General features: G+C 40.7%; 1 protein-coding gene across 1 annotated transcript; it reads right to left on the bottom strand.

Moving 5' to 3' along the window:
- Window positions 1–1,149: 1,149 nt before the first annotated feature.
- Window positions 1,150–3,027, bottom strand: LOC144967422 (52 kDa repressor of the inhibitor of the protein kinase-like). Its single transcript, XM_078904600.1, has 2 exons — window positions 2,909–3,027; window positions 1,150–2,276 (listed from the first exon to the last, which is right to left on the bottom strand). The coding sequence occupies exons 1-2, from the start codon at window positions 3,025–3,027 to the stop codon at window positions 2,117–2,119; spliced, it is 279 nt and encodes a 92-aa protein (XP_078760726.1). The 3' UTR covers window positions 1,150–2,116.
- Between the last annotated feature and the right edge of the window lie 7,502 nt (window positions 3,028–10,529).

Here is a 10,529-nt window from a genome sequence, read left to right as displayed (position 1 = left end):
GAGAGAGAGAGAGAGAGAGAGAGAGAGAGAGAGAGAGCGAGAGAGAGAGAGCGAGAGAGAGAGAGAATGATAGCGAGAGCGCGCAAGAAAGAGAGAAGGGGGAAGGGGGAGAAAGAGAGAGTGCGAGAGTGAGTGAGAGAGAGAAAGATACAGAAGAGAGAGAGAGGGGGGGGACTAAGAGATATTAAGAGAGAAAGGGAAAGAGAGAGAGAGAGAGAGAGAGAGAGAGAGAGAGAGAGAGAGAGAGGGTGAGAGAAAGTGCGAGGGTGAGTGAGAGAGAAACGGATAAAGAGAGAGGTGGAGAGAGAGAGAGAGCGTGGAGAGATAGAGAGAGAGAGTGTGGAGAGAGAGATAGATAGAGAGACACACACACACACACACACACACACACACAGAGAGAGAGAGAGAGAGAGAGAGAGAGAGAGAGAGAGAGAGAGAGAGAGAGAGAGAGAGAAGGGATTTGGGATTACGTTGACGCTGTTCAGCCATCCGTAACATCCGAAGTTTGAGTGACATGAGAGGTCAGATCCCAGAGAGGTCATGACGTCTGCCCTTTCATTCATTGAACCAGAGAGTTTAGAAGCTAACGCTTAGAGAGCTCTCTCTTCCCTCCCGCTCTCCATGACAACAATGCATTTCATTGCGTATCAGCCGAAAAATTGTGTGTCACGAAATAGGCGCGGATCACTGAATGTGTGTTTCGTCTGCTAGAGATCGGCTGCTCTTTTTCTTTACTATCGGCTCAGGCTTTATGTGCAAAATCGTACAGATTAGTTTGATTCTCTAGATCAGGTTACGATAACTTTGTAAGATTCTAAAATAAATTACTTATAATAATAATGATGTGTGTGTGTGAGACACACACACACAGAGAGAGAGAGAGAAGGCGGGTGGGAGGGGGTGAGGGGGGGGGGGGGGGGGATAAACTTTGACAAAAAAAAAATTTAACTCAACTTTACAGCGAAAATCATGATTTATTTTAAACAAACTTAATAGAAACAAACGACCTTTGTATTTTCAACAAAGCCATAACTCTCCTCTCTCTCTCTCTCTCTCTCTCTCTCTCTCTCTCTCTCTCTCTCTCTCTCTTCTCCTCTTCTCTCTCTCTCTTTCTCTCTCTCTCTCTCTCTCTCTCTCTCTCTTCTCTCTCTCTTCTCTCTCTCTCCCCTCTCTCTCTCTTCTCTCTCTCTCTTCTCTCTCTCTCTCTCTCTGTGTGTGTGTGTGTGTGTGTGTGTGTGTGTGTGTAAGTATGTGTTTAATTAACACACGTATAGTTCAAAATAATATGTACAATGAAAAAATAGTATGCATGACTAAGATGACGTCAAGTTGCGTTGCATAGATTAATGACCACAAGTACAATTAAACATAATGAAGGAGAGAAATACAAAATACATGTACTCTCGTGTAAGTATTGTAGAATCTAATCTAAAACACATTTTATAAACTGAAAAATGGCTCAGTAAAATCACAAAGGGGGACAATGCTGCATCAACACCGATGATTGACAGTGACAGACCAGAATTGATAACCTCGGTATACATCCATTGTCTCCTGAGACAGACGGAAGCCAACAACAACAGGCATACCGGTAAGAAAACAAATCAGCGACATATCAAATCTACACGACATGGCTAAATGTGGCAGCCTTCCTATTTCTATGGGTGGGCTGTTTTTCTGACAGTGTCTGATTCATTAACTGGCATTAGTGAACAAATTAGCTACATAAAAAAGTAAATCACACTTTCCATTTTTGCAACCAAGGCCCATGTGGGGTGGAATGCTTACCACAAGCCGTCTAATGATCCTATTTCTCAGACCAGTAATGTGCAGAGTGGGAGTAATGGCGTCTCTGAATTCCTTTTCCATAATTTCTATGATACAGAGAAGTTCTGAACTTGGTGCACAGAGACCGCCATGGTTACAACCCTGAAGGTTCTTTGCATGCAGGAATACTTGACTCTCTTTGCCAGGGTCCTTGTCACCTGTCAATAAATCTTGACAGTCTGTACACACATGGGGCATTAATTTGACTGCAACATACCCAGATATGCAAGTTGTTACATTCTGTTGTTTTGGTATTAGGGATTGCATAGTTGATGGCAACATCAGCTGTCTAATTTCCTGTGGAACATCTTGTTGAAGGCGTGTCTTGACTGCCACTGAAACAGGAAGCATCAAAAGGTTCTTCACATAAAACATTTCGTCTGTACAGTGCATCAGCTGACTTGTCATCCAAATCAGCACGCCTGCAGTTGATGACCCAACGCCTGGACCTGTAAAAAATAACTAACGCAGTTCAATATTGGATCTAGATCTATTATTAGTAATTAATTGAGAGCTAGGTCTGATTAAGAGTTAATTTTATACATAAAAGCACATACTAATTGGCCGAGAGAGACTAGATGTATGCTTCTCTTTAGATAAACTTCTAAAAAACTAAGCTCACTTCATTGAGATTACTACTGTACTAGAATCTAGACATAGGCATCACAAGTCTAGTCAATGTACATCCTATCTAGTCATCCCTCTAAAGCTCTTTGAGCATATTTATTGGATATTGCGCTATATAAAAGCTCAATTATTTTAAGCATAAATCCACTGGCACAACATATATGGCTAAAATTCAATGCCGTGTAGCTACACCGTCGCCCCCTACCCTTTACTGTGTTTTAAATCAACCACATCTGCTATTATGGAAAAGGAGAAGAAGAAGATGAAGAAGAAGAAGATAATGGCTAGCCTCACCCCCAACAGAGCCACCTTTAAGGGTCACAGTCACGGTGCAGTAGATTAGAACTGGATCAGAAATCTAATGTTCATTTTCTCTTGTAACACAATCTAGACGTGTTAATATAGAAATATAGTTATTTGTTAAGGTTAATAGATTAAAGTTTAATTTTCTCACCTTTCAGGATCCTTTGGGAAACGGAAGAAACCTAAATCTGGTCTCTTGTGTCGAGAATTTGAACAATTGATACCGGAACACCACTGGCATTTGTTATGTGTTGTCGGCGTCGGCGCCATCTTAGCTCATTGTTGTACGCGCTTATTTCCACGATCAGCTGTTGACCCAGATACGGGCTTTTTGGCTAGAGAGAGCTCTCGAAGCGTTAGCTATACAATCTCTCTGATTGAACTCCACGCTTCTCAGTTGTGATAATATATCGAAATCTATATTAATATCGAATTGCAACTGTTATTGATAATTATAAAGCAAAGGCTATATATTATATTAGATATGTTGAAAATAAAACACGTATTTAAGATTTTGACCAGAAAACTCGTCCTTCAAATCTCCACCGATTAAAAAGCTTGTATCTCAGATAATACTGATATCTCAGAGTGGTTCTATAGACAGTATGCGCTTGGCGAAGAAGCTCGCAACATTGCCATCCGGAAGTCTAACGGACCAACACACAAAACTGTGTGTAACTTTGAACATTTACAGTCTGGTTAACACAGTTTAGTGAATATTACTCACAAACTCGGATGGCAAAAAGCAATAACAAAGACCTGAGTAACTCCAACTATAAATCATAGGATTTTTCCTGTTCAACAACATATGTAATTTCCATGCTTTCAACCTGAAGTTGCACAATTAAAGTGTGTGTGTGTGTGGGGGGGGGGGGGGGGGGGGGGCGGTGGTTGTTGGACCTAGTTCGACTTACAACCATCTTGGCAAAAGCTCTCAACCTCGTCGGACTCTCCACTTTAAGTCCCAGGATTAAGAATTTTTGACAAGTTGAGGGTCATTTTAGTCGATCGATATTTGAAGGACGAGTTATCTGGCAGTTTAAATATGCGTGTTTGTACAGCATGGCATTATGGGTACGCATTCTTCAACACCCTTTCAATCATTGATCATGGAAGCCTAGCACCGTTTGCAAAAATGTCGGCCACCAGCGCCTCTTGACCTGAATGCTTACCCCGACTGTTATTGATAACAATATTTGACTTCTATGTCTTGTAAACATTGTCTTTAATTCACTGTCAATGACCTGATTTGACACAGAACAGTGGGGTAGGGAAGGGTCTCTCTGTCAAATCGTAGCGATCGTTAACTTATAGATAGTATGCGCTTGGCTAAGAAGCTCATAACATTGCCATCCGGAAGTATAACGGACCAACACACAAAACTGTGTGTATCCATGAACGTTTATAGTCAGGTTAATACAGTTCAGTGAGCATTACTCATAAACGTGGATGGAAAAAAAATAACAAAGACCTGAGTGACGTCATCTTCGAACTATCTATCGCCTGACACTAGAACCGTAGCCTGATACTGGCCAAATAAATGATGTCAAAAGACAAGTCTTTGGCCGCAAAAAAAAATAAACACATTGTGAGTTGTATTCAATAGTTCAACCAATGGGATCACTTGTTTCCTTGAGTACCACTAACTACAAGTCACTAGAAGGTGCAAAAAAAAATCCTAAAAAATGACGTCAAACTATATGTCCTAGTGGGTTCTTGTGTCAGGCTATATGTTAACTAGGACTTATAGTTTGACGTCATTTTTGTGCAGCGTCTCGTGAGTTGTCGTTAGTAGTCCTCAAGAAAACAAGTGATTCCACTGGTTGAACTATTGAATACAACTCACGGTTTGTTTTCTTTTGTGGTCGAAGACTTGTCTTTTGACGTCATTTTTTTTGGTCAGTGTCCGGCTATAAGTTAGCATTGGCGACGGTCAACCTGTTTCGTAAACGACAAGGGTGCACTGTGACAGGTTATTTCTTGAGGTCTAACTTAGCAGTTGTTCAGAGCAGAAAGGCCCATGGAATTGGAAGTTCTCCCGGTTTGGTTTTGTTTGGTTTTTAAGGGTTTTACGGCGCTTGCGACACATTTACGTCATTTCAGCGCCTCCATTCAATAGAGTCTCTAGAGCGTTATGACCTGATGACTGTTTTATCGAATATTATGACAACCTTACGAGAGACTGAAAGTTTGTATTATTGCAGAACCAGGCTGATGATTGCGGGGGGGGGGGGGGGGGGTGTACGAGCCAAATGAAATACAGTTGCATCATTAAATCATTTTAAGAGTTTATACAATCTAGATGATGTGTACAACCCTATGACTCTCCACTTAAGCGAGAAAGGTCAGAATTGATTACCATCTACACGTGTGAGGATTAGTTCCTATTCTAACACATTGCAGTACTCGCTGGATTCTACACGCTCCTGGGAGGAGCCAAAAAGTGTGCTAGAATCCGAGCGTGCCGAAATCCGATGCGCAAGGGAGGTAACCAATATATTCGGTCACTAAGACCCACTAAGACCCATATTTTGACGTCATTTTTAAGTTTGTTTGGACCGCCTTGTGAGTTGTCGTGAGTAGTGCTCAAGGAAACGAGTGATCTCATTGGTTGAACTGTTAAATACAACTCACGATTTGATTTCTTTTGTGGCCAAAGACTTGTCTCTTGACGTCATTTGTTGGTCAGTGTCAGGCCATGAGTTTACTAAGGCCATGCTCCAGCCTGTCGTATTGCAACGCATGCTGGAACGCAGCGAATTTTGTATAGATAAAACGAAGTTGACGTCACTCAGGTCTTTGTTATTGTTTTTTTGCCATCCACGTTTATGAGTTATTCTCACTGAACTGTATTTACCAGACTATAAACGGTCAAAGTTACACATAGTTTTGTGTGTTGGTCTGTTTCATTTCCGGATGGTAATGTTGTGAGTTTCTTGGCCAAGCGCTTACTATCTATATTGAAGAGACTGGACATATTATGTCAGGCAGATAGGAGAAAGTTCACCATTTGCTTCAAACTTAGAATTTACTTTCTTGTTTGTTGCCAGTTTGATAACTATAATAATGCCTTTTGTCGTAATAAATACAAAAAAAAAAAATAAAAAATAAAAAAAAGATTGGCGAACGCTTACAATCAACAAAAAATAATGTGTGAAAAACAACAGCCATTGAGTCGAGCTGTTCCACAACTTCTGCAGGCTGTTCTAATATCGATATCATCATTTAAAGGAAAATTAATTCTGCCCAGATACCATATCGATACGGACAATAATCCATTAATCGATTAAGATATCGACGTGAGTGATAACCGCTCATGTCACGGGTGACGGATGTGAGGACGAGTGACCCCAAATCCTTCAGAAATGAGGTCGAGCCACCACCCCCCCCCCCCCCCATCCCTTCCAATCCCCCACCATCCCGGTGTACAGCGAGGCAAGTCACCTTAATCAGGACCAAAAAAAATAAATATTTTAAGCCACTTTGGCATTTTTTATGCGATGTTCCCAATTTTCTGTTTTCTACAAGACGGTTAAGCAGTCAAAAGAAACTTGGAAATATGGTGAGGGATTTATGGCTACATATTTCAAAAATGAAATAAAAAAACATTGCTTGATTTGTTTCGTACAAAATTAGTACAGAATATGTTATATCAAACAATATATTGCTTTATATCTAGGAAGACCATTTTAAGTTGAAGCCTTCAAGACAAGTTAAAGAAAGAATTTTTTTTTTCGTGTTTGTGTGTGTGTGGGGTGGGGGGGGGGGGGTATTGTTGTGAAAATAGATGTACTTTGGTATGATTATATGTTTAATCAATTTTGGCTTATTTACATATCTTTGGTTTGCTTTGATTTTCGTTTTTCGGTTTGTTTGTTTTTTATTTATATTTTTTTTTCTTTATTTTTTATTATTTTTTAAACGATTTCTTTGGCGTTTCCATAAAAAGATTATCCGGCAATCTTGAGGCAACGCGACGAAAACAGCAGCAGTGAAAGCGGCTGTCACTCGTGGTCTTAAAAATCACAAATTATATTCAAGGAATTATTATATATTATAGCAAGTCGCACCTGGCCGAGTGAGTTATTTACTATTTACTACGCCTGACTTGTGGAATATACTGCGTGGTATCTTGTTTGTTTGGTAAGGGTGTTTTTTTGTTGTTTTTTTTTTTTTTTTTTTTTTTGGGGGGGGGGGGGGGTATCTTGGGGCGAAATGTCCGATTGGCTAAGGCATTGCATTATGACCCTAAAGATCCCGGATTCGAGCCCCGCTTCAGACACTTTCGTTTGTTTTGGGGTTTTTTTCTTGGGCAGGGATCATTTACCCCCAATTTGTTCATTTTGGACAACATTATCAAATCACGGATTACCATTGCGGAAGGCATTTTTTAAAAAAGTTTTAATAAAACTAATCTGCAAACTCAAACATCTTCAAATATTCTTTTGCACCACGCACTATCAAAGACTGAAACACTCTTCCCGAATAATGTGTGAACACAACAGATTTAGAAACATTCAAAGGAAGATTATTAAAATTCTTCAGCCTAAATACCAACAACAATGGCTGTCACACTCAACAACTCTCTCCGCCCTCGAATACAAATACCCAGAATTGAGTCGACTTTGAGTGATATTCAGATTCATATTCAGATATTTGTAAGCTCTTTTTGTATTCTTTCCGTCACTCATGAGCAGCGATTTGTACATCGCCTTTGTAGACTCGTAGCCTGTGGCCTTCTTAGGCTCCTAGCCTGTAGCCTTCTTAGACTTAAATAGCCTGTAGCCTTCTTAGACTCATAGCCTATAGCCTTCTTACACTCATAGCCTGTGGCCTTCTTAGGCTCGTAGCCTGTAGCCTTCTTAGACTCATGTCATGTAGCCTTCTTTGACTCATAGCATGTAGCCTTCTTAGACCTATAGCCTGTAACCTTCTTAGACTTATAGCCTGGCACTGACCAATATTCCTATATTGCCGAGGCGACGGTAACTAATGCTGCTTCGGCGGAAGGCAACATTTATTTTATTTTTATTTTGTATTTGTAAAGCTCTTTTTGTATTATTTCCGTCACTCATGAGCAGCAATTAGCACGGCACAGCCTTCGTAGACTCATAGCTTGACACTGACCAATAAACTACAATGCACAGCGATGATCACATCACACACACACACACACTCACACACACACACACAGACACGCACACACCGTAGCCATCGTTGTTATAGCCTGACACTGAAAATGCAAAAAGACCCAAACAAAACACGCTGCCTGACAGTAACAACAAGAGATGAAGTGAGTAGAAAAGTGCCAGAAGACAATAGAGAATTTTTAAAATTTTTGCGGCGGTGATGGGGTTTGAACCTGCGACCTTATTGGTACGACAACTCCGCCTGGCCGGTGAGAGCGTAACTCTACCGTATGAGCTATCCACGAATCCAAAAAAATTCGTATCAAACTCAGGTCATTCATTGTTAGTGCCTTCTCTCACCGACTGCCTGACAGTGTACTTTCTGTCCGAAAAAATTGTAATATTGCCTAACAGGCGTCTGTTCAGCCCTACATGTTAAATGTTGCTGTTGGCCAGGGACCCCTTGTAAAGCGCTTTGAGCATGTTTAGTGGATATTGACTTACTTACTTACTTAGATGCCTTTCGCGTCTCGACCGAAAGATCGGGTCGCCTTGGCTGTTTCCAGTATTTCCTGTGTGAGGTGTCTCCAATATTGCCGGTACTCTGCTAGGGTTCTCAGATTTTCAAGGTCCCCTGCCGTTATGAGACTAATGCTTTGTCCAAGTGTTGTGAGGTTTTTGTTTAGGATCACGGGGAGTGTTGTGATCGGTCTTCCTCTGAAAAGGTTCCCGTGTTTTTGGAAGTATCCCGACATGGCTTGGTTTGCTGGTATGTTTTTGTCCCTGCGTAGTATGTGACCGAAAAGTTGCCATCGTTGTTGTAAAATGTCAAGGGAGATTGGTCTTTCTTTTGTGATCTTATAGAGTGATTCATTTGAGATCTTTTTGGGGTATTTGATGTCCAGTACCCTTCTTAGCTGTGTGCGATGGAAGGCATCCAGATGTTCTTCTTCGGATTTTGTCAACGCCCAAGTGCCGCAGTTATACAGAAGTACCGGTTTTACAAGAGCATGGTACAGTTTCAGTTTGGTTTTTCTCTTTATTTTGTCACCTCTAATCCATACATTGGTGAGTTTACTGAGTGCGGCGTTTGATAGCTGTTTTCTTCTTTGTACATCCTCGGTGTCTCCAATTAGTGAGCCGACTTTCTTTGTTCTTTTCCATTCCTCTTTGTTCCTCGATATTGTTGTAAATTCGGTTTTATTGGCATTGACTTGGAGGTTATATTTCATGAGGGTATTTTGTATGATGTCTATATTTTCTGGTGTTGATCCAATAAAATCGACATCATCTGCATAGGCGATTTCTCTAGGGATTGCATTCTCAATATGAGTCGTTGGTTTTGGAATGACTTTTCGAACTTCTTTCAGAGCGTGTTCTAAGTATATTGTGAACAGAATCGGGCTCAGACTATCTCCTTGGGGGGTCCCGATGTTACTTTCGAACTGCGTCTGTTTTGTGGCCCCGTATATCCTTGGTTGTATCTTTGTGTTGCTGAGGAGAAATCGGATTATTCGGAGCTCGTCTTCGTCTACTATTTCTGTTAATATCTCCAAAAGTTTTCCTCTGTCGATCGTATCAAAGGCTGCGGACATATCGATTCCGGTTATTGTTATGGATATGTTTTCTTTGAGTGCCTTTGCTGCCAACCATTTATGTGTCCATACAACGTCCGATGTGCTTCGGTCTTGGCGAAACCCGCTTTGGCTATGTGATAGATATTTTTCTATTTTCGGTCTAATTCTGTTGAGGACAATAGTTGACAGTGTTTTTCTTATGGTATTCAGTAATGTTATTGGGCGCAGGTTGTTTACGGGTCCTTTCGTTTTTCCTGGTTTTTGTATTGTAATTAGGACACCGCTGTTTATGTCCCAGTCTTTGTGTGTTGAGAATGTTTTGTTCATTATGTTTGCAATGCTCAGATCCAGGGAGAAGGTACCGCATTTCAGCAATTCAGCGGGAATTTCATCTTCGCCTGGGGATCTGTTATTGTTTAGGCACTTTATGCTATTTCTAACTTCAGTTGTTGTGATGCGGTTGTTTAGGTCTCTAGGGTTTCCTGAGAAGGGCGATATTTGTGAGACTTGTTTGTGAAATTTCTGCTGGAAGTGATCAGTTACAATGTCAAGGATATCGTTGGGATTTGTTGTCTGTTTGCCAAATTTATCCTGTAGTTTTGGGTTCTCGAATGGTTTTCGGTTCAGAGATTTCGTCGCTTTGAACATAGACGATGCGTTATTTTTGGACTTTTCTATGTCTTCCACTTTTTTGTCTAATTCCTCGTTTCTGTGTTTTATTGTAAGTGATCGAATTGAATGCAGTATTTTGTTTCGTTCCGTTTTCAGGTTTATTATTTCTTCCGAGTCTTTCGTGTTTTGTATCCTGATCCTATGTTCTTTTTGTTGCCGCGATAGATCGTTAAGAGCGATGTTAGGCGTTCGATTTGGTTTGTTCTTAGTTGTATTAATAGAGCCTGCACTTTCTTCCCCCGCATATTTCATTGCCGCTTGCGTCTCTTTCCATTCATTGTTTGGATTGCTGTCCGGATATTGCGCTATATAAAAAAGCTCAACAAAAAAAAGCTCAAGACTGAAGAGAGTTTAATAATTAATTATGTTTAGCTAACACGTCTCGTCGTGCCAA

The sequence above is a fragment of the Berghia stephanieae genome, chromosome 3 (genome assembly GCF_034508935.2).
Source record: "Berghia stephanieae isolate SIO BIC M18660-M18661 chromosome 3, UCSD_Bste_1.3, whole genome shotgun sequence".
Taxonomy (NCBI): Eukaryota; Metazoa; Mollusca; class Gastropoda; order Nudibranchia; family Aeolidiidae; genus Berghia; species Berghia stephanieae.
This window is presented reverse-complemented; position numbering and strand designations above follow the sequence as displayed.

What these genes read in the sequence shown, in the direction of transcription:
- LOC144967422 (XM_078904600.1), bottom strand. Translation starts at nt 3,027, where the DNA reads ATGGCGCCGACGCCGACAACACATAACAAATGCCAGTGGTGTTCCGGT. An exon ending in TTCCCAAAGGATCCTGAAAG is followed by an intron (nt 2,277 to 2,908) that starts GTGAGAAAATTA and finishes TATTTTTTACAG; the next exon opens with GTCCAGGCGTTGGGTCATCA.